Consider the following 25,087-nt stretch of genomic DNA (forward strand, 5'->3'; position numbering starts at 1 on the left):
TATGAACATCATCATCTCTCTCAAAAGCCATAATTTTGACTGTTCTTTTGACTCAACTCTGACATATGGCATGGGTCGCGATCTCGAGCTAGTGCAACGCACATCTCTAATCACAAACCATTGCCAAAAGTGGTTCAGTAAATGACACCACATCTTAAAGATTATAGACAACCTGGTGTAGAATAATAACCAGTCATATTATGAAATGATAGTAGAAGACAAAATGGAAACGACAGCAATATATCTTGTGTATCCTGTGACATTTTTTTGTTGATAATGTTCATGTTTCTAAATATAGAGGATGTCAGTGTTTATTATGTATATAGAATTGAACACAGCATTTCAACTGTATGTCTAGGTACACGGACATGAGCTGCCTTCACATACTGTGCATTTGTGTAGCTTGATTCTGCTCAAGATTATGGACCATTTGCCAGAGAGCAGATTTTTAACCTTCACGCAGTAATGGTGAGAACCTTGCAGCTTCTGAATCAGACTTAGGCTAAAAAGTGGTTGTGTAGGAAGCCTGCAGAAAATCTGCGGCCAAAACCACAGAACCCTCAACCCTTTTCCTGCATGCTGCCTTTATTAATATCTCTGCTTCAAAATAGATGTATGAAATGGCAAAGCTGTGACCTGATCCATTTTTAAAACGAGAGAGCTGTGCCTCCGAGTTACAGTATTTGTGTGTGTCCGCCAGAAAACTGGATTGGTATGCTGCTCACTTGATTCTTAAACCAACCACATGTAAAATTAGTAGAGTGCAAACAATGTTGTCATTGCATGAGAAATAGGTAAAAGAAATGAGGAACAGAACCGTGGTTTTAGCTGCACATTTCTTCCAGCTGTCCTCAGACAGCAATTGTGGTGTGTATTATTGCGGCTTATGTTTCTCTTTAGTCTCAATGGCTGGAGTGGGGTTTGGCAGGTGGGTAAGTTATCTAAGAATGATTAAGCAATAAAGCGCCACACACACACACACAATCCTTCCAGTTCACCTGTAGTGTACTATCTCCCAGACTCCTCTCCGACAGTGATCCACCCCCCAGCGATCTACTCCGAATGCCACTCCTGCTGTCCCTGTGCCCTAACCCCTCCCATCAGCCACCTGTCTCCTGTTGTCCCCCGAACTCCCCCTTCCAGCGATATACTCCGTCTCTGTAAATTTCAATACTTTGGGACTGTAGAAGAGGCAATTAATATTTTGCAGTGATATAGACAATTCATAAGGAGGTGGGGAACTTTACAATGATACTTCAATGACATTTATGCAACCAGCTCTGGGGTGCACTGTGCAAGACTGCATGTCAGCCTCCCACTGTGAGAGGGGGTCCCTGCCTTATCAGATGAAGGAGTTAACCATGATCTTTTATAGCAGCGCTGCACAAACTGGGGGGCCGGGAGAATTTCTAGAGGGGTGCGGGCGGTTGCAGAGGCCCCACGCTCTTCCCCACAGCATTTACATGAAATGCCAGGGGAGGCGTGAGGCCTCTAACTCACTTACCTGCTGCCAGCCGGGTCTTCAGCATTTGACGCAGAGTCATCGTAGAAGGGGGGCGCGAACGCTGTGGCTCCCGAGCAGAGGGGCACAGCTTATGAAGTTGGCGCACCCCTGGTTTACAGGACAGTAAATTCAAGTCGTCGTTTAAGTCTCTACACACAGTGAGAACTTAGTCTCGCTTGTTAAACAGGGCTGTCACCTGCATCTCTCGGACAGCGGCGTGACACTGACTCCTTGCAGATGGTTATAAGCGGTGGGAAACAGTGACATTTTGTGTCTATGCTTTGACAGGCAATTGAAAAACAAAAAAGAGAGTCACAGCGTGATAAAGAGCGGCCATTGTGCATGAAACACTGCTCCACGTTCTTTAGGGTCTGTTTATTAGGGCAAACTGGTGCAATTTTGGGGCAAAAAAAAAAAACTGCATCTGGTATCACTTTAGAAGCAAGATCATGTTTTGTTCTTTGATGCAGAGAACCCGTTATGTTTCCGAGAATCCGTTACGTTTAACTACTTGGAAGGACCCAGCAGCCCACGGTTGGTCTGTGGCTAGCTAGGCAATTAACCTATTAGTGGCGGGACAGGTAAGACAAAAAAAAATTCTGATATATATATATATCTATATCTATATCTATACACAGTGGTCGACAAATCGCCAAAAAATCTATTCGCCACCTAGTACCACACGTGTGCTGCTTGGGCCAATAGGAGCTCGCCACGATGTTAAATCCACTCGCCCGGGGCGTGCAAATGTATAGGTTTGTCGAACACTGGATACATATATATATATATATATATTTACCTCTATATAGATATATATATATATATATATATATATATAGATAGATAGATATATATACATATCTATCTATCTATCTATCTATATATATATATATATAGTATTGAGAAAAAAGATCTACCTGCACTCGGTCTATCCATTTCTCTACCCCTATACTTTAATATGTACATATATAATAAAAGTAGTAATATATACACTCAACCCAATTTCAGAGTCGTTACTGAAAACCTGTCGCGCACCGCTGGGGAAATGTGCACGACAAGGTAATAACTGGGACCGGACTGACTGGGGGGGCGGTGCTTGAACGCACGGCGCACGCCTGCACTGGGGCCGCAGCCTTATTAGGACTTAGATTAAGATCTAACAACATTTTAGGTTTGAAAAATGTGAAAATCCTAAGAAGGGGTTCACGAGCTTTTTCTCATATACCTCACAAAAAATAATAAACCGTCTGGGAGCAAAAACATAGTATACAAAGGGGGGAAAAGCAGGCACACCAGGATTTAAAGAAAATCTGCAATATTTAAAGAAAAAAACTGAAACATTTCGTCTGTCAACAGAGCCATTTTCAAGAAAAGGCTCATTTGAGAGACGAAATGTTGATCATGTTTTTCATTAAATAGTGCATATTTTCTTTAGGTCCCGGTGTGCCTGTTATTTTAACACACACACACACACACACACACACACACACACACACGCTTTCATTTTTTTTTTTTAAATGTCCAGCGCATTTTTCTGCCTTGAACCCGGACTCGGCTGCCGATGGGTTTATCAGGAGTTCACTTATTTATGGGAGCTAATGACATTGCAAGGTTATTTCAAATAATGTTTTGTGAGACTGCGCCTTTAAAAAGCTGCCCAGGCAAAAAGCAAGTCCACGAAACGTGCCTATGTACCTATGGATATCAGCCGGACATTCTACAGTTGGAGACGCGATTCCTTTTTCAGCCCAGCTGTAATCCTATTCAATTATATAATACATACCTACAACAACTTGCTCTACGCAGGTCAGTGGCACATCATGTTCACCCAGAAGGAGGTTCCTATAGTGGAATTTCTGGAACGAGAAGATTAGCACACTTCAGTATTAAACAAGGCCTCTGCATTTCTACTTATCTGTCGCATTTAATGTGCCACGTATCAAAGACACAAAAAAAGGAACCTTTTCCCCCTCCCCCCACCTTTTATTTTCTTAGTTTCCCCCTCTCCCTAAAAATGTTAATAAAAATTAAGTTTAAAAAAATAAATAAATAAATAAATGATCAAAAGAGTAAGTTTCACATAAAAAATAAAAATAAAAAAAGGAACCGTCGCTGTTGACTCGCCACCAAGTAATATTCTCTCTTACCATCAATTTATCAAACTACCGTACGCCCGTTTGCCCGGCATAACCAGTTTAAAGCAGCCATCCCACACCCCCTCCCCCCCCCCCTCGAAGCTTGTACAAGTTTAACTTGTGTAATGTCCTCATCATTTTTTTTTTTTTATGTTGTCCTTAAAATTTTTTTTTTCAAAAAAATGATTTTCTTAGTCTCGAGCGCCTGAGTTTAGCATCGAAAGTAAACGTCTCAAGTTTACACTGCAATGGATTCTGGGCAAAGCTTCATTTTAGCCTCCTTCATATCTTAAACTCGTATCTCGTGTATGAAGCATCAGATATTAAAAATAAAAAATAAAACACAGTTGGAAAGGGCAAAAAGAGTTTTCTTAAAGTAAAATGAAATGCAAATAAAAATGGCACAGGCTGGTGCTTGAAGTAGCTGTTATATTGTACCCACAGGGTAAAAAGAGGGAAGAATTACTTGGTGCACATACAGTATATGGATGTATAATTATAGGATGTATATCTACAGGATGTATAATTTCTTTAATTTGGGCAGGTCGATTTTCGCCCTTTTTTTTTGTTGAATAAAATTAAAAAGTCCAACAGATCCAAAGTGGTGAAAATACCAAATATGGACCAATCCCGTATCAAACGTATAATGTTAATAACCTTTTAATAACCTGCATAAACACAAATGTTAAAATGAAAGCTATACAATTGTCCAATTGTAATGAACGTATACATTTGTATTTGCAAATTATGTAAATGGAAGAATAAGAATTCCCAATGCATGCGAGTGTTCCCCAATGTTGCTGAGCGAATGGTGGGAAGTAGCACACGTGCGGTGCGTCTGTGACATCAGTAGGCTTGCCCATGTTTCTATATGATGAGACCTGTGATGTCATGAGACTTCTTTGGATGCCTAGAGATGACAAAAGCAGCAACCTAGCTACTGTAAAATGGTGTGCTGTTAAAACGGGTTGCTGACCTGCCATTCAAATATAATAATACAGTCAATTAGACTGTAAGCTCCTCGGAGCAGGGACTCCTCTTCCTTAATGTTACTTTTATGTCTGAAGCACTTATTCCCATGATCTGTTATTTACATTATCTGTTATTTATTTGATTACCACATGTATTACTACTGTGAAGCGCTATGTACATTAATGGCGCTATATAAATAAATACATACAATACAATAATGTGGAGTCCCGAATCCTCAGGCCTTTTGACCTTGGAGATTTATAAAGCAATTTTTTTTGGTTTTTGTTTTATTGGGTAATCATGTCTACTCAGGATTTTGTTTTCTAGATGGTTAAAATGTACCCATGACCTTCAAGTCTTAACGAAAGGGATCTGTACCCCAATAATGATGGCTATTTTATGATACTAAATATGATCTTGGGACACATAGTAGCCTTTTAATCCAGTTATGTAAAAAATAAAACAATAAGAATCCTTGATTGTTACGTTAGTTATTCTACACAGCACTGTGCAAAATATTTGCCTTAAAAAGCGTACAATCTAATTTTGGAGGCACAGGGAGATAAGATGACTTGCCCAAGGTCACAAGAAGGACAGGCAGGGATTCAAACCAGGGTTCACTTACTTCAAAAGGTAACAAGTTACTCCATTTCAATAAATTAAATACAAAAAAAAACAAATCTTGTATAGGCAGGATTCTACCTTTAAAGCAGTTCTTCTACTTAGCAACATGACTCATGTTATTAAGTGGAAATACCTTTCTAATCAGCCTAATAAAATCAGGAATACAATTAGAATTGAATGTCCAGTGTTCGATGATACCAGTTGGTTACGGAGAAATAAAAGATGTTAGTTTTCACCATCTACATAAGCATCTCTCCTTAGGCGAGCGTCACTAAATTCAGTGTTTCCACTTCATACAAAACAGCAGGACATGTTATCGGGACCTTTCGTTGAAGAAATAATGATGTTTCCAAGAAGACCAACAGGAAGAGAAAGAAACATGGTTGCAAACGCAGAGATACAATGAAGACACACCTGGAAGGGCATGGGGTTATCAGTAATGAAAGAAATCTTGAAGTTGGTGCACACCAGTTTCCCCCACAGGTCGTATTGACTTGTATCTGAAGCAATACATTTCCTGACGAAATTCACTTCATTTACGATTATCTCACCTAGGAAGAAAAAAGAAAAGAAAAATCAGTCAAGACAGCAGCAGATAAACCGTGAACAGTAATGGGCGATCATTCAGAAAGCCTAAGTAGAAGAGAAGGACTAGGACTGCAAAGATGGAAGTCATTCCCGTTGATCACACATTATAAGGGCAGTAAGATGAAGGCTGAGCAGATGTCCCGCAGTCTCTGGGGATGTCACTTTATGTCTCTCAGACATGCGAGTGCTGTCAGAATCGGACCACATGCTGTATGTACAACTTACTCAGAATTATTAGAAGGCTGTTTTAACCAGTGAATGCAAGTCACTGTCCTACGCATCCTACGAAGAGCTGTAAGTCACGAAGAGGCTAATGTGAAGTCCTATTATACAACTCAAATCTACGAAAGAACAAGAACACCACCATACTCACAATGTCACAATTATTTTCCAGGTATTGAAAAGGTTAATGTACAACTTCACTTTGTACACTAAACTGTAATTTTGGTGTATAACGTTTTGCTCATTTTTGGACATTGTAAACTTTAGCAGAAAGTTCCCGAAAAACTCACCGTTTTGGGGAAATTTACAATGCACTTTGCAGACATTCACACATCACTAGTCACAATTACATGTCCATAGTGACCTCACAAAGACCATTATTTAATTTTTTCGTTGAACATTTTTGTTACGTTTTCCATAACAAAACAGATTTCAACAAGACCACAAAATACCAGTTTTACAGTGATTACAATATTCCTTTACATTTAACAGTACACTAAATCAGTAAATAATATATTACAACTACATATACTTTAGAAAATAACAAACAAAAACCTCAATTAAATTTAAAAAAAATCGATGAGTCAGCCCTATCTGCATTGCATCATGGATTTGTTTTTCCCTCTGTACCTCTTCCTCCCCTTACCCACAGTTCCCTTTGTTTTTTTGCTATAGGTCCTAATCTTATTTAGGGAGAGGGAGTGGCTCAGTGAGTAAAGACACTGACTGGCACAGAGTTTGAAGCATAGGAACCTCGTACAATTCCCAGTGTCGGCTTCTTGTGACCTTGGGCAAGTCACTTTATCTCCCTGTGCCTCAGGCACCAAAAACATAGATTGTAAGCTCCACGGGGCAGGGACCTGTGCCTGCAAAATGTCTCTGTAAAGCGCTACGTAAAACTAGCAGCGCTATACAAGAACCTATTATTATTAAGGATAACAGGCCATAGATGTTTTATTCTTTTCCCCCCTCATCACCTTCTGTGCCTCTCACGTATCAGACTGCTTAGTAAATACCATGACGTTTGACCAAACATCCGCATTACAACCTTTGTCCCAGTCTGGTAACATTTCAATAATTTCAATAAAGGGCTCCCATTTTTTAAATAGTCTTTCCGTCTTTAGCTCTTTGGTGTCGGCTTCCAATTTATCCAACATGAATAATTGTGTTAAATGTGTGTAGCATCTCCCTGTTAGATACCCTTTACCCATTGTAACATTGTGGTTTTCCTGGTTACGTTATGGTTACTCGTGGACTTCCACCGATATTACTAGAAAGTGACTCACATCTGTGCTTATTTATATATAGAGACTGGGATGCGTGGCAACTGGGCAAATTATTTATATTCACTCATTCCTTGTAAACTTGGATGACATCACATCTGCCATTCACACACACTGTTGTGCTTACACAACCCAGCTGCTGGAAAGCACATGGTGATTTGGTTGTGATGGTGTTGGGACACTCCTGCTCCCCATGAGGTTATGGAGGCTTGACCTTGGGCCGAGTATAAATGCTGGAAGAACTGGGAAAGAAACATTCAGGAATAAAGAACAGGATGTTATAAAAAATGGTTAATAGTCAACCATCCCAAAATAATACACATGGAGCCCAATTGCAATAGAAATTTAGCAGCAATCCCAGGGGTTTTTTTTTCCCTTTCTTTTTTAAAGGGTGTCCCCGGGGCTGAATTGCACTACTTTCAGTTCCTGAGATGCTGACAGATAAAGGTACCAGCATTTCAGTCCCTAAGTGGTTTAAAGTGCCCGAGTCACGTGGGCCAGCAGGAAGCCACAACTTCATCTGTTGCTGCTTTCCAAATAGACGGACACTTAAATCCCAATGTGAAACCAAAAAGTGATACTGGCATCGTCACTGGTATCTCGGCAATCAGGGGGTTCCCGAAGCTGAATATAGCACGGTACAGCTCCAGGAACCACCAGTACCCATCCTACAAAAGCAACAAAAAAAAGGGGGGGGTGGGGAGGTTAAGCCAGCAGGATTGCGGCTTTAATGGTATAGTGGACTTTCAAAATGCTTTATTATAGTTTGAGCAAGATGTAGAGTATGATAGGGTGGTTGAGTTCTGTTTAGTACGGAGTTAGGAGACCACTCTCTGTGATTGTTGATTATAATGAGACGGATTTGTATCAGTCAGGCCAATTAACAGTGGTTTCCAACCAACGTTTTTAAATCTCCCAAAATGAAAATGTACATTTTTTTTTTTTTTTAAATGTTTCAACTTTCTGTTAACGGATTTACTTACTGAAGCAAATTTAAAAGAATAAGTCACCATAAAAGCAGCAAACACACACACACACACACACACACACACACGCTACGCAAGCATATCAAAACATAATACATTTATTCAGTAATATCTAGAACACAAAAATTGTCTGCGGACATCCCCTAATCACAATCATGCCTGCAAGATAAGTATAGCTAGCAACAGAACCAAATATCAAAATGAAGTATAATCCGGTTTAGATAGGGGAAGGGTGTATGATTCTTTCACCTGGAACCACTCTGACACTTGAGGGTATTTCTGCTTGAGTTCAGTGATCTTTGTTTGTATAGATTATACTTCATATTATTATCTGCCTTTAGCAGAGCTGCTTATTATTAGCTTAATTACAGGAATAATGATCTGCATTGGATTTGTCACAACCAGCTGCATGAAAAGACTCGTACATATGGCAAGTGGGGAGGGGTGAGTTTAAAACCTGGGGGGGAGGGGCCACCAACCTCCAAAACAGCCGAGACCAGCTGGACAAAGTTAATAAACACACAGATACCCAGTAAGCTCATATATGAGCTTACTGAGTACCTGTGTGACCATCATTAATACCCAAAAGGGAGGGGGAAAGGATAATTGATGCAAATATAGAGCCTCTCATTATCAATTGACAACCCTGCCTTCACTGGCACCCCTCGTTTCTAACAAAATGGGCTCTGTCGACCCTTGGGCCTAGCGTCCCCTTGGGTATATCCAGCTACACAACTTCCATGGATCTTTTTAAAGTAAAGTTTTCCGTGGAAGTCGCCTATACCCATCCGTAGGTGACGAGGCAGACATTGAATTGAACTGAATACCCAAAAGGCACAGAGAGAAAATGCTATTTCACAGCAACCACACAGCTTGGGGCCCTGATGTGCTCCCAGGAATAGGGTGACCATTTGTCCCGATTTTGCCGGGACAGTCCCGGTTTTTGCCAGGACAGTCCCGGTTTTTGCTGGGTTGTCCCGGTTGCCCGTCCGTCCCGGGAATATCCCGGTTTTTCTCCCTCGCGACGATGTGTGGGGGGGATGCGAGGGGGGAGCGAGCGGCGGCGCCGAGGAGGATGCGGCAGCCGGGTAGTATTTTTTTCTATGTTAGAATGCCGGGGGGGGGGGCTGGGCTTAGAGAGTAGAAGCAGGGATTGGTTGGAGGTCAGAGTATGTCGGGGGCGGGGTTTAGTACCGGGGCCGGATGGAGAGTATGTGTGTGTGTGTGTCCTGTCTGTGTGTACTGTGAGGAGAGGAGGGAGAGATATAGAGGATCTGAGGGGAAGGCATGGGGAGGGGGAGATATGAGGAGCTGAGGGTAAGGCATGGGGAGGGGGAGATATGAGGAGCTGAGCGGAAGGTATGTGGAGGGGGAGATATGAGGAGCTGAGGGTAAGGCATGGGGAGGGGGAGATATGAGGAGCTGAGGGTAAGGCATGGGGAGGGGGAGATATGAGGAGCTGAGGGGAAGGTATGAGGAGGGGGAGATATGAGGAGCTGAGGGGAAGTTATGGGGAGCTTAGGGGAAGGTATGTGGAGGGGGGGTATGAGGAGCGGAGGGGAAGGTATTGGGAGGGGAAGGTATGGGGAGGGGGAGATATGAGGAGCTGAGGGTAAGGCATGGGGAGGGGGAGATATGAGGAGCTGAGGGGAAGTCTTGGGGAGCTGAGGGGAAGGTATGTGGAGGGGGGGTATGAGGAGCTGAGGGGAAGGTATGGGGAGGGGAAGGTATGGGGAGGGGGAGATATGAGAAGCTGAGGGGGAATATGAGGAGCTGAGGGGAAGGTATGTGGAGGGGGAGGTATGAGGAGGGATTGGGTAGATATGAGGAGGGATGGGGTAGATATGAGGAGGGATGGGGTAGATATGAGTAGGGATGGGGTAGATATGAGTAGGGATGGGGTAGATATGAGGAGGGATGGGGAAGGTATGTGGGGGGGTATGAGGAGGGGAGGGATGAGGGAGATATGAGGAGGAATGGGGAGGGAAGAGGAGGAGCGGGGGAGATATTAGGAGATATGAGGAGGGGGAGATATGGGGTGAGGAGGGGAGGAGGATATGAGGAGGGGAGGGGGAAATATGAGGACGGGGAGGAGGAGAGGAGGAGAGATATGAGGAGGGGAGGGGGAGGTATTAGGAGATATGAGACAGGGAGGGGGAGATAAGGAGGGCAGGAGGAGATATGAGATGTGGTGGGGGAGATATTGGGAGATATGAGGAGGGGAGTTATGAGGCGGTGAGGGGGAGATATATGAGGCGGGGAGGATGAGATATGAGGAGGGGAGGAGGAGGTATGAGGAGGGATGGGGGAGATATGAGGAGCGGAAGGTATGAGGAGAGAAGGGGAGGTATATGGAGAGGTGGGGGAGGAGAAGAGGGGGAGGTATAAGGAGAGGGGGAAGTATGAGGAGGGGAGGGGGACGTATGAGGAGAGGAGGGGGAAGTATGAGGAGAGGAGGGGGAAGTATGAGGAGGGGAGGGGCTGTGTGTGTTTGTCACTGTGTGTGCACGTATATTGGGGAGGGAGGTTGAGTGTGGGGAAGGGAGAAAAATACATGGGGTTGGGGGAGTAAGAGAGAGGGGGGGAAGGAATGGGTGACTGGGGAGTGTGAGGTGGGGTGAGAGGGGGGGAAGGAATGGGTGACTGGGGAGTGTGAGGTGGGGTGAGAGTGGGGGAAGGAATGGGTGACTGGGGAGTGTGAGGTGGGGTGAGAGTGAGGAGGTGTGTGAGAAGGGGGGGTTCTCGCAATGCCGCCGAAACGTGGGTAGGGGGCACCGGTGGAAACGTTGTTCCTGGGCCCCAGGAAAGCTGTCTGCAGCCCTGCATGGCAGTGATGTCACTGACGTGACAGTGACTGCCACAAGGAGAGCAAGAGACCCTATTTTACAAAGTGTAATATACACACAAGGTGAGGAATGTCACATTTTTAAAAGTCTTAATTTTAATTAATGCCTACATTTGTTTATTTAATTTTAATTTGTCAATTAAGTATTTATTTAATTTTAATTTGTTAATTATTTAAATTTTAATTAATGTCTTCATTATTTATAAACACACACTGCAGGGCCCACCTCCTATACACACAAACACACACCGCAGCCCCCACCAACGGGGCGCATTATGGTGCCGAGGCATCACGTGATGCCACATTGTCATGGCAACATGTCACCGCCTGACGTCAGTGTCTCGTTGTCATGGCAACGGGGCGCGTCACGTGATGTAATTTGTTTTAGAAATAATTTTTTATTGTGTCCCGGTTTTTCATTTTGAAAATCTGGTCACCCTACCCAGGAACCTCACATCTTCTGCAAAAGGTAATGTCACAGATTACGCACACTGTCTGTGTACTGTATATATAGATATAGGACTGCGTCTTTTATATTAAAGCAGTGTGGTTTTTCTATGCAAAATGTATCAATAGTGCAGATTGTCCTGTTTACAGCAAATGGCTGCAAAGTCTCCCAGACAAAGAGCTGCAGTCAACAATTTCATGCGACATGAACAATAACAGCCCATTTGGACACAATGCCGAACACAGAGAAGTCTGCATTGAAGGAAGAACTTGATTAATAAGAGGATCCGCACTGTGTGGTGTCACATCATTGTGTCATTCGATTTATTTTCTGCTAGCCATTATAACTTAAAAGATATACTATATTTATCTGTAATTTTGCCTTTTAAAAGCCGTCTGCTCTGACCGCCATTTTGAGTTTTTGGGGTATTTTACAAATGTGCACTTATTTCTTACTTTCCTTTTAAATATGGAGGTTAAAATGAAGTATAAAGTTTATCTGTGGTAACCTTGAAAGTTGCAGCCCAACAAAATCATGTTTTCTTTGTTTTTTAACACTATAAAAACATTAAAAAAAAATTAAAGGAGCAGGACTTGCTCAAAGGGCAAGACATTATATGAGATAAACTCTTGGGCGTGGTGGAGGTTTCCTGCTTTAATAAATGCCAGCTTCCTGCGGTTTCAAATGATATTTTTCCCCACTTCCTGTCCCTATAGAGCTGACGCTCTAAATGTTGGTGCCTGGAGCGCCAGCCTTCGGCCGAGTCCCCGATGGTCACGGTGGCGCGTGCTAGGGCCTGCGCGCCGCACTCCAGACATACCTCTATCAGGCAGGCCCCAGCGGTTAATGTTCTGGGCACTCACAAAGCGCGATGGTGCGTCAGCCAGCAGGGAAGACAAGAATTCTGTCTTCCTGTGCGGCGACGAGGTCACGTGGTGTGTGAGGAGCCAATGGCAGCGAAGGGGAGGGGTGGGAACAATTGTATAAAAAAAAAAAAAGCCTGAGTGTTTGTATCTGCTGCTAGATGCAGAATAGGCCGGATGCAGACTAACATTCAGTCATGGTCGTGCCACCCCCCGTTTTGGTCACGCCCCCATTGCTCCCTACAAACCGCGGATTAAGCGCGGCTTAAGCTGTGCACGCCAGGCACACGTGCAGCAGCTAACACTGGTGCTGTAGCCTTCCACAGGTTTAACAGGAGCGGACAATTAAATACATTTGAAAATCATTTTTCAGAGTTGTCTTGAGAATGTATTTTACATAACGCATGTAAATGGAGACCTGTGTGTTACTCTTCCATCTTTTGTTTGCGTCACCGCCTGTTACAAGGACTCACATCAGATTGTTATTGACTGGAGACCACACTATAAAATCCAACATCATACCAGTCTTAAAATAAAAATAAAACTAAATGTATTGATTGAAAACAACGTTTCCGGGTGTTATTTTATACCTTCACCAGAACCATCCTGATGAAGATAAGACACGAAACATTGACAGTATGTAGCTGTATTTAATGGCTGACACACAGATGCCGTGTGTTGTACCCAGCCGCTCTGAGGCCGTGATTATACCTAAAATCGCACAGCGGCGTCGCGCCACGGCTGAAAAACAAAGAGCATGAACCAATGAAACCAAAGATACCTATTCCCACGCCCGCGCAGCGCCGAACTGCAAGGCGGCAGACTGGTGACGAGACATGCAAATTTGTTTTACCCAGGCGACTGCCACGTCACGTGAACGGTTCCAGCCAATGAGGGCGAACCGCTCACGTCCACACCTCCCAGTCTCCTCTGCTTCTCTCGTGTCTCACGCTGGGCGGCAGCGCGAGTAGGATGTCACCGGATCGCGCTGCCGCACAGCGGCATCTGGTATAATCGTAGCCTAAGCAATTTCTACTTTAGCTGCAATTATTATAGCTTGGTGTGTGGGCTTCGTCCGTTCCAGGCCACACAACAAGCAGTGTCTTGTAGTTCAACGTTAATTGAAATAAAAGCCTTTTAAAACACAACTTCAAACCTCCAAGAAATAACGCTCCTATTGCTATAACCATCACTAGACCTCTACACAACTATTCAAAGTGCATTCAAAGATCCTCGGAGCAGGGACTCCTCTTCCTTAATGTTACTTTTATGTCTGAAGCACTTATTCCCATGATTTGTTATTTATATTATCTGATATTTATTTGATTACCACTATGTACATTAATGGCGCTATATAAATAAAGACATACAATACAATACTCAATTTAGCGTTCTTGCAAAAGCATTACGCCAAGCCCGAAAGGGCAAATAACGTCGCAAAAGGACACAACCAGCAAAAAGATACACCCCACGGGTAGCAAATTGCAATGCACATCGACTTGGCGAATTGCTTGTGAACTCTGACATGCGCCTTTAAAAAAATTTTTTAACTTAGGAAGACATTTAGCGTGGTTTGCAAACCCTGTCACTGGTTCACTGCGGCCCTAAACAGTGGGACTGTGCCAGATTTCCAGAAATGCTACACTTGACATTGGCATCATTTTTGGCATGGTTTATACCAGCGGTGCACAAAGTGGGGGGCGCGCCTGACTTTTTTTCTGCGGGCACGGGCACTTGCAGAGGACCCGCGCTCTACCCCGAGGCATTTAAATTAAATGCCGGGGGATAGCGTGAGGCCTCGGCAACAATAAAACTTACCTCGATTCAGATGCTGTGACGCGTCGCCATGGCAACGCGGCATCAAATCCCGCCGCAGTGTCATGCGGGGTGACGTCACACGGCAGTCTCCATGGAAACGGGGTCACGTCCGCTGCACACAAGCGAAGGGAGGGGGGGGGGGCACAAGGGGGAGCTGGCAGGGGGGCGCAGCTCAAAAAGTTTGCACTCCCCTGCTTCATACCATTTTTAGGATATTAAATCAGAAAAGGGAAGAGAACCATGTTAAAATGGGACTTTGAGCTTGTCAATAAAAGTAGTAGTACTATTGGTTTCCAAATATAAAGTAGTGGTACTTCTGTACCATAGCAATTTCCCCCACTGGCAAAAAAGGGGATGAATATATTAACCATGTTGAAATGTAACTGCAGGAAAACAAAATCATCTTGTTGAACTCTTCCGCTCGCATTCCTAACTGGCTGACAGGCGGCGAGGCTGACACATGCACGGATTCTTAGTCATCAGTGTAACACGGTGCCAGCAACATTCCTCCTCGTAAAAGGTCCATGAACACACCATTCTCTGTTTGACCTTGGCTAGCGGTACAGGATCCCAACAAAATAAGTGACTAATTGAATTACGGGGGACTGGGATTAGATCCTTGCGTTGTGTCTTCCTGTGCATGCTGGGAGTGGAATCCAGAAGTGGAGCAAGAACACGTTGGGCTGGATTTAAAAAAAACAACAACAGCAGCAGTCCCCATAATTAGACTGTGTTTGTTTGCCTTAAACCATGGCCTGAACTGGGGTGAGAGGGGTGGAGTTGGTCTGTCGACCCCTGACCAGAGTGAGTGAGTGAGTGTGAGTGTGTGTATATATATCAATATATATATATTTTTTTTTTGTTTGTTTTTTTGTGGCTGTTTCCGACACGAAAAACCTATAAATATATCCACGGGGTCACAAATAGGAGGCGGCGACATCTCTTGATGATGTGGCTTTTTATTGGCCGGCGGAGCGAAGCTGAACGCGGCAGACATTTTGTCTCTACCAAGCAAGTATTCCTTGCTGGTGAAAAAAAAGTTTCAATATGGCAGGAACCACCAAATAAGCAGAGACTGTTGCTTTAATAATACATATGTCAAAAAATAAACATGAATTAGAAAAAAAATTAAAAAAATTAGGCCGCGATTATACTTGCGGCGTGAGCGTGACCGCGTGATGTCAGTGGAGGAATCGCCCGCGCAGCCTGACCCCCCTGCAATAGCTTCATCACTCACAGGTTTTTTACCTCTCACAACGGACACCGACTGTGCTCTATTCATACTGCCTGAATTTGGGGCTTTCCTGTAAGTCCCCATTGCATCTGTGTGCTCCATGATGTTTGCTCACTAAATCCACTTTATGTCCTTACAATCCGTGTAGCCATTCTTTATTGTTTATTCCCTTTGTTCCTATCCCAGTTACAGGTTATACACCATCTTATCATACAGTGTTGCACTATTATCTGTGTTATGCTTTTTCGTTCTATGCCCACCCTTGTGTACTGCGCTCCCTGACTCCTCGACACAACAATATTGGATCAAACCTGAAGGGAAAAGATTAAAAAGGTGTAATCCTAGCAAAAAATCCGCTTTAATCTTAACATATACAATAGCCAAGCATCACTAGATTTTTTTCAAAAGAAAAATATTTCCTTTCCCAGAATCCTCTGCTTATCTCCTCCTCACGGTTATCTAACACCCCCCTCCCATTTTAGGTGAATTGCACCTGTAAACAGCCATGTGTTGAATGTTATAGGGGCCTCCGTAGGGAGGTGGCAGACGTCTACTTTAGATCACAAAATGTGAAAGAGTCAAATAAACAAAGCAAAATGTGTTTTAAAAGGTGCAACATCTTTGCGGGAGGTGTGGTGACGAACTGAGTGCGGGAGGGAAGGCGGCGGGGGAGGGGGGCAACATTATCTGAGGCAGGGGAGGGGGCAAAAACATCTGCGGACAGATATAAGACAGGGGGTGAGAGAAGGGATCCCACGCTGGGCCGCAGGACCAGGGGGATTGGACAGCCGTTGGTAGGAATGTCCAGGCCCTTCAACTCTTCCATAAAAAATGTTAAAAAAAGAGGCAAAAAGATCCAGACTAGTAACCATGACCCAGAGAGTGGAGAGAAGGATCCAACGCTCCACGTTTTTCTAAATAAAGTGATTTATTGTGCCACACAACGTTTCGACCAATAGGTCTTTCTCAAGTGACTAGGCATGTGACTTTGATGGAAACAGCGCAGACCTAGGGTCCCGAGGTCAGTGTTGCTATCCTCAAAGACGAGAGGAGGACTGGGGGCCCCAGACGTGGTCAGATACTACCAGGCAGCCCAGCTGAGACAGGCGGTAGTCTTGAATAACTCCCCGACTTCCAATTGCTGGCTGGCAATAGAGTCCCACCATGCATCCCCCACCCCCCTCCCGGTAATGTTATGGTCCCAGACACACAAAGAAAAGAGACCCCAGAGACTCTAGCTTGGGGCGATGAGATGCACGTGGTCCACCTGGATTAAAACCAAAGGGAAATATGGCCTATCTTCTTCCCCCTCCAAACTCACCCCCATTTTCGGGAACCTGGAATTCCCGCCTGGGTCCTCCCGTAAACAATTTGGTCAATTTCAGGACCTAGATATTAGAATGGTTGCAGACCTGCTGAAGAGTGATGAAGTTCTGTCCTTCCAAGAACTCAAAACTACATTTTCTTCCCTCGACCTCCCCATCTTCAAATTCTTGCAGATAAGGCACTTCCTGCGAGCTCTTGCTCCAAATTGCAAATTCCCTGCGCAGACCAGATTCGAATCTCTCTGCCTAAAAGGCGAATATCAGAGAGGATTAATCTCCGAAATCTACAGAACAAATCGAGGCTCCCCACCCCCCCATACTTATATGCAAAAATGGAGCGCTGACCTAAACCTACAAATGGACCTGGAGGACTGGGAGGATGTCTGGGAAGCTGCTTCCAAAACGTCAATCTGTTCCATCACAAAAGAAAATATATATAAAATCATATTTCAGTGGTACCTGACCCCGAGCAGACTGAGCCAGATCTTCCCTGGCACAACAGACTTGTGCTGGAGAAGATGTGGTCAAAGGGGTGACATGGCCCATATTTGGTGGTCATGCCCGGAGATCCAGAGGTTCTGGACCAGGGTCCACAGACTCTTGATTGAAACCCTAGGACTGGAAATCCCCCTGGACCCTCTGACGTACGTGCTGGGGAAACCAATAGAGGACCTCCCTGCCCCACTAGCCAGGCTGATCTCCGCTATTCTAACGGCCGCTAGCTGCTCGGTCGCGGCGGCCTGGAAACCAATAAAAGCTCCCTCCAGGAGAACAATAGTAAACAGAATAGACACAGTTGTGAACATGGAAAGGCTCACGGCCATGCTGAAACAGAAAATGCATCAATTCTACAAAACTTGGGAACCATGGCCTGGCACTGGTGCTGCGTCACTCCTGCCGGTTTTGGCCCAAAACTGACCCCCTACGGTACAGAAGGGACCAGAGACACCACCAAACCACCCCTGACAACTCCCCTCCCCCCCCCTTTCTCCTCGTCGTTCCCACCTATCCCCCGCCCCTTGTCCCCCCCTCTCTTTTTCAAAATACAAAGGGAAAATGGTTTATTGGTTTTCTGAATACGTTTCGCAGTCATGTGCCTATGACTCATTACCCTCCGCACTGCTGTGACTGTTGTTACTATTTGTACTTTTCTTGCATGAACCCAATAAAGGAAAAAGATTGTTTAAAAAAAAGAAGGTGAAAATTGTACGTTGGACCATTGGATGAGTTACTTTGTACTCAACTTTTATAACATATTGTTCTATTGTTTCTCTTTGTTTTCTTCGCATACTATTTTTTTTCCCATTCCTCCCCATGTGTTTCATGTAAGGTCAGGTCCCCAGCGGCCGCCGCGACACGCGCTACTGCGTGCGTGCCCCACAGCGCAGCCCTCTAAGGGGCCGCCCCCAGTGGCCATGTGTGCAGGCGCGCAAAGCGCTATGACGCGCACGCTGGCAAGGAAGGCGAGAATTGTGTCTGCCGTGCAGCGATGCGATCACGTGGTCGGCGCACACCAATGGAAGGCCAGGTATGCCCCATCATGGGCCCGCCCCCGCGCTCCCCTACAGACCGCGGCTTTAAACTCTGCACGCGCCGCCGGGATGCCAGGTGCGCGTGCAGTAGTGAGAACTGGGGCCGTAGCCGAAGCCTGCCAGGTGATCAGTATGAAGAATCCAGCAGGGAGCGCACTCTTTTGAATGTATTGTTTACATATTGCACAATATATTGTTATAATTAGATACTGTTATAACTTATATTAGCACTGTCAGTCTCACACATTTTACACTCATCACTAAATAGTTTTATTCTAGACTATGTTTACATAGTAGAAAAGCGCCAAAAATAGTTGACCCTCTGACCCTCTGACCCTCTGACCCTCTGACCCTCTGACCCTCTGACCCTCTGACCCTCTGACCCTCTGACCCTCTGACACTCTGACACTCTGACACTCTGACACTCTGACACTCTGACACTCTGACACTCTGACACTCTGACACTCTGACGCATTTTTTAGAGATCAACAAGAAACTCCATATACAGTACAAACGAATCCGGAGCATAGAAATGCTTTTTCTCGCTCATATCTGTAACCCACCTTTGGTATTACTATGGCCTTAAGGCAGTGTTTTGCAAACCTCTCCTCGTGACCCATAGCCACACCAGGTTTTGGGTATAACCAATGCACTTGCATCCAGGTGAATGTCTCAGAAACCTGGTGTAAATGTGGGTCACAATGAGAGGTTTCGAAAACACTGCCATAAGAGGTTAAAAGTGTGGTCCCACGCAGAATACCCCCCCCCCCTTCCATATCACATGGTGCTGGGTGATTAGGCAGAATCATAGGTCCCGCCCACTTCTGCCTAGTGATATGACATCCTAGCTAGATCGATGGAGAGATAGATAGGGATATAGATAGAGATATAGATAGAGAGAGAGAGAGAGAGAGAGAGAGAGAGAGAGAGAGAGAGAGAGAGAGAGAGAGAGAGAGAGAGAGAGAGAGAGAGAGAGAGAGAGAGAGAGAGAGAGAGAGAGATGGGAGAGAGAGAGAGAGATGGGAGAGGCTTCTAGATCATCACACTGCGACTAGTGTATATAGAGTTATAATATAGATATGTATAGAATATGGTAAGGGTCCCATTATTGTTTTCTAGTTAGAGACAGTGCCCAATTTAGATCGCGACCCCAGAAATGGCCCACACCACTTAAAAAAGGTTCACAGAGAGGCAGCCTATGTCCAGAAGGGGCTCCCCAGATCGCAGCCCCGAGACATAGTTGGATAAGCTCCATCGGAGGGTCCATATCTGTCTCACCGAGAAGGCCCCGCAATGGCATTCAGTACCCGAGAGGGGGAATATGGGCAGCAAAGCGTAGTACAAGGCCCCGTAGGAGATGTGTGCAGAGGTTAATACAGGACAGGGGTTTATGGAAAAATCAAAAGGCTTTTCTTAGCCGGAACCTTCAAAACATAAACAGCTTGGAATAAGTAAAACAGGGAAAAAGGAAAACAAACAAGACCTAACTCCTAAATGGAGCGCTAACTAACCACAGTATAACCTCCCTGTATAGGGGTTGGGGGGCTAAGCCGTTTACCAACAACAAATGTCAAAATAGGGCGGAGGTCAGTTACCTTCGGCTGGGGTAGGGGTCTGAAAGTCCTTGTTTAGGGTTTCTCTTCACAGCTGAATGCTCTCTATAGCGGCTCAGTGCGTGTGTCTAGACCAGAGAGAACCTTAGACGGCTGTCCAGCAGGCTTTTAAAGTCTGTTAATGAGCCAAGTGGGAGCTGTTCAATTGCATCATGCTGAGATTAACCAGATCCCCACTGAACTCAACAGGCAGTAAAGCCATCAGACAGGGGACACACCCCGGTCACCGTCCCAAAGGAGATGGAGCACTATCAACGCTGCACAGCAGAGGGAACGCTTGGGTAGCAGGAGTTGATAAAGCCCAAGCACCTTCCTAGTGAGCCGAGATAGGGGCAGCTAGGGAAGAAGATACAGACGGCACATACAGAGAACAGTGGTGAAACTATACACTAAGTAACGTGCACGATATAACATACTGAACCAATGGTGATTAATAAAGATGTTGTTTGTATGAATAAAGTTCCTGGCGCCAATCTGTGCATTACCAGCACCCAGCCTGCACCCTGGCAAGGTAATTAACCCTTAACAAGCCAAGCTAACAGGCATTTAATGTAAATGCACTAGGGGCCGGGCAGGGAGGGTTCCATATCTTTATTTAAAGCCAATTTATTGTACATGTAGCCCCTGCTACAAATATGTGTATGCTGTGGACAATACAGAATTAATCTGCTCCACCGATCACATGGTGTGATAAGAAATAAGAGACACTGCCCCTGATCTGCCTGGCAACATATGACAGGAGATTTAGGATTGGTTAAGAAGTGTCGGTCTGAGACAGATAGGTAGTAACAGTCTGAGTGACTGTCTGAGAGGCAGACCGAGAAACACCCCAAGTGACAGTAAGAGAGAGGTTAAAGAGAAAGACAGTCTGACACTCACAGGTGAAAGAGGAGGCTTGTAGGAGACTGCTAACCAAGAAGAGAGAAAGTGAGAGACAGCAGCAGAAACACATCCTCTACACACAGAGAAACAGAGGAGAAGAGCCCACAGCAAGAGACATTCAGATACTAGCCGTGCTGTTAAAGTGCAACAGGATAACAGACAGCCGGTAGGCCCCCTCTCACAACTTTCAAGTATCCTTTGTGTATTACACACACACACCTCACAAATGTTTCACAGGCCTGCAACGCGACTACATGCCATTTTGAGATAAGTGCTCCAACGCAGTGCTGGCAATATTGGTCTTAGTGGCTTCCATGTTGGACACTGACAGTAATTTAAAGACAACAGTGCATCATCCTCATTTATGGTGTATAAACACACACACACACACACACCTTGATTTGCTTCTTTGAGTCCAAAAAAAAGTATCTCCCTTGGATTATATATTTGTAAAGCAGCCGCCGTGTTTGCACAAGGAACACATAAGTGACAGGTACTTCTATTCAAATTCAGTAACTTGCTCAACTGGGGACAGAGCAAATGGACACAGCCCAATGTTTCAAACCACACGACCACACCCTCAAATCAGCAGCAGTTCAGACAAAAAGTTAGGACATATCAACGTCAGAGTTACCGCACTATAATTACACTGCCTAGTCCCACACAGTCTGACTACATTACTGTAGTTATCTTTCCAACACCTTCAAAAGACACATTTGTCTGACTCAGAAGAATCCCTTATACTAGGTCTATTAAAAAGGTGACTACATGAGGATTGTTGCGAGGCTTAAATAATGTCCAAAACTGGGACACACCTTGAGGCAGTGGATCTCAAACTCGGCCCTCAAGGGCCAAAAGGCCAGGTTTTAAGGATATCACTGCTTCAGCACAGGTGGTGGTCCTAGAGGACCAAATTTGAGCACCGCTGTCTTGGGGTCTATATATTAATATTGGTGCAAAGCTGGGGCAGTTTCATCCTGCATTTATGGACTTTGCTTTATTTTTGCCCTTTGCTGCCCCAGGTCAGACGTGGGAAGTGTCAGTGGGCGCTACACATTGCACAGATAAGATGCATTAACCCTTTGGGTGCCCTAAGGACGTAGCTACGTTGTCATGCGGCCTCCATCCTAAAATCACCGCTCGATTTCCTACGGGAAACGCGATCTGTCACCAAGTGAAACGGAAACGCTCCTCCCCCTGCGTCCCAATCAATCAGTGACACAGCGAGAACATGGCCGATTTGGGGAAGCAGTCACGTGATCACGAGTGCCAAAGGACGGCCACCCCTCCTGCACTCAAAAGGGTTAAATCCTGCATGCCATTCCCCCCCCAAACCTCCACTTAATTTGCACCCAAAAATTCACCAGGTCTCAACTGACCCAAATCTAATATTTAGCACCACATCAAAACTATTCTTACTTATGAAGCATCTGTGCACCCAAACACACGTTATCTCTGCGTCGATGCTCAGTTTCCTGGGTCTTTAAACGCGGCAGGTCACACATCTGGAGAAGTCCAGTTTAACGGCGTTATAAATAACACATTACATTTAGCAGCAGGATTAGTGGAATGTCTTTGATGGGTTGCAGAATGCGCACATAAGAATTCTACATAGTACTGGAGACACTTATATGCCGGCAGCCGAACACCGGATGGGACATTTGGTCGCAGCTGTTTCGACGAGACTAAAGACAGCCGGTGTTCGGCCACAGACCGACAACTCGCCGCCGCCTGCCGCTTCCAAGGCCAGGTCCCCGCTGGCTACTGCAGCGCCCGCTGCAGGGACAAGAGCCGCCCCTCAATGGGGCCGGGCCCGCTGCGCGGTGAGTTTTTCCAGCCTGCAAGAAAATTGTGAGGGGGAACAAGCGACGGAGCGCTAGGCCACGCCCCCCGGCGGCTCAGCCAATGAGGGCGAACCTGCTGGGTGACGTCATGGCCATGCCCCCGTCACGCCCCCTTTTTGTCTTTCCCCCTGCAGACCGGGGAATTCGCTGCACGTGCCGCCAGCCTCGCAGGCGCGCGTGCACCGGGGCCGTAGCCTGAGGTAAGTTTTACTGGTTAGGGTAGGGGTTAATTCAAGAGGTCTTAGCCTTTAGGGTAGGGGTTAATTTAAGGGGTTTTAGAGTCAGGGCTTAGGGTAAAACGGGTTAAACAAAGGGACTTAGCTTAGCGACGAAAGGTCGCATGGGGGGGTGGGGGCGCATGGGGGGGGGGTTAGCGACAAAGCGCCAGCGGTCATTTGGTCGCGATGGAACGGCCACGACCGAATGTCCTACACTAACAGTACATTTGTTGGGCAAACTGATCAAGTGAATTCATTTACCCCAAACATTGCCCCAATGACGTATCAGATACGACATGAGCAGTTGCTCGTTTTCTAGGGGCCAAAATCGGGCTGCCCGCTCCGATGGACAGGAGACACTTCAACTTCTGTTACCAGCATCGCCATGTGATCGCTCACAGGGGGTCTGCTGATTTTAGGTATTATTCAAGATAAAGCTTCCCCCAAAAAACAGTCACAGCATAACCCGATGGCTCAAATTGTGCTGATCCATTTTGTTACTTAATTTCCTAAAAACAAAACAAAAAAAAAGGGGGGTTTTGCCTTCTCATCTGTTTATCATTTCAAGGAGCATCAGCTGTTCCGGGAACCCATGCTAGGAGACCTCCAAAAGGGAGTGCCGGTATCTGCACAGTTTAAAACCCTCAGTCACACGGACCAATAGGAAGCCGCACCGGATGACATCACGGCTTCCTATTGGCCCGCGTGACATTTAAACGCCGCCATTTCATTAAGCACACAGTTCCCTGGCTACATAGACACTACGGTGTATCTCGGGAAGCAGGGGGCCCCCGGGGCTGACATTAACACAGTTCAGCTCTGAAGATCGCCTGCTTCAATCCTGTATTAAAAAATAAATCAAATGAAATCCGTACTGCTGCTTCAATGCCAAGACTACAAATAGGACCCATACCCCATGCTCTGCTCAGCCTGGTGCAGTGTAGAATATTCTCTTGTTTACTACATATGCAGAACGGGATACTTAAATGTATATAGTTTTTGAGCGCAGTTGAAATACTAAGTTTATTTTCAAGTGACGATACAGGAAATGTCACAAATTTGATTTTTCCGGTGACGGCAGCGTGACGTCGCTGGCACTATAAGCGCGGGCTAAGTCATCTTTTCAACTGAATAGCGCATAGTATAAGCGCGGCCTAAGTCATCTTTTCAACTGAATAGCGCATAGCATTAACTATACCGGACGTTGGTAATGACATGCAAATTATATGCGAATGAAGCATCAGATCATTGCATATCCACTGAAGTCCGCTACGGCTTAATCTAACCTTGGCGTTACTACCATCCAGACCCTGAAATAGGGCTTTTGCCGGGTTTTCGCCCAATTATGTAAATCACTGCACTATTTGCCTGCATGAAGCCAGGACAAAAAAAAAATCACCATTTCAAATAAATAAATTGCCCGATTTTAGTCTGGATCGGAGTGACTCCGAAGATTGACAAAACATCATTTTATCCTAACAGAACGAGATGTTAACCATATGTTAAAGACATGTATCTTGGCCTGTCTGCACAAAAACAATCGCTTCGAAGGTCTGATTTAATGGAGATTTGTGGATCTAGGCAGGTAGCGCTCAACTCCAGACCCCCCCCCCCCCCACCTCCAGGACAGGTTTCACAGATATCTCTGCTTCAGCACAGGTAGCTGAGCCACTGATTGAGCCACCTGTGCTGAAGCTGGGATACACTTACAACCTGTCCTGTTGGGGGGGGGGGGGGGGGGGTTTGGGGGCTGAACTGCACCCCTGATCTAGGCAAATACATTTTCAATGCTCAGCCACCTCAAAACAGATTGCAATTGTGCCTGCAAAATTATATTTACAGCACTACACAAGAAGTTTTGTTTTTTTATTATCCCAGTGTTTTAATTCAAAGTAGAAAATTGACAACCCATTAGCACCCATAGTACCAGAAGTGGCCTTACCATCCCCACATGCCGGCGCCGCAAGGCAGCACCACTAAACACCCATAACATACCACCTGGCCAGATCCTAAAGTAGTAGGATCTGTCCCCTACTCCAGGTGAGCCACCACCCAACCAACATACCCATTAAGAACGACCGCAAACGCCTCCCCCCACAGATATTATTTTGGGAAAATAATTGAAGGCAATGGGACTGCCAGGATGGCAAT

The 25,087-nt window shown here is 45.3% G+C and overlaps 1 protein-coding gene across 3 annotated transcripts in view; it reads right to left on the minus strand.

The window, feature by feature from the left end:
* Window positions 1–25,087, minus strand: part of MTMR10 (myotubularin related protein 10) — an 86,410-nt gene that overhangs the window by 46,166 nt on the left and 15,157 nt on the right. For 2 of the 3 annotated variants that reach the window (XM_075575863.1, XM_075575862.1), the window contains exons 3-4: window positions 5,650–5,786; window positions 3,288–3,360 (exon numbers count right to left, since the gene is read on the minus strand). In XM_075575863.1, the coding sequence (XP_075431978.1) occupies window positions 3,288–3,360; window positions 5,650–5,786 (210 nt within the window). Of the gene's footprint in view, window positions 1–3,287; window positions 3,361–5,649; window positions 5,787–14,288; window positions 14,347–25,087 lie in introns of those variants that run through there. The other variant, XM_075575864.1, reaches the window with a different exon arrangement.

The sequence above is a fragment of the Ascaphus truei genome, chromosome 18 (assembly GCF_040206685.1).
Source record: "Ascaphus truei isolate aAscTru1 chromosome 18, aAscTru1.hap1, whole genome shotgun sequence".
In the NCBI taxonomy this organism is placed as follows: Eukaryota; Metazoa; Chordata; class Amphibia; order Anura; family Ascaphidae; genus Ascaphus; species Ascaphus truei.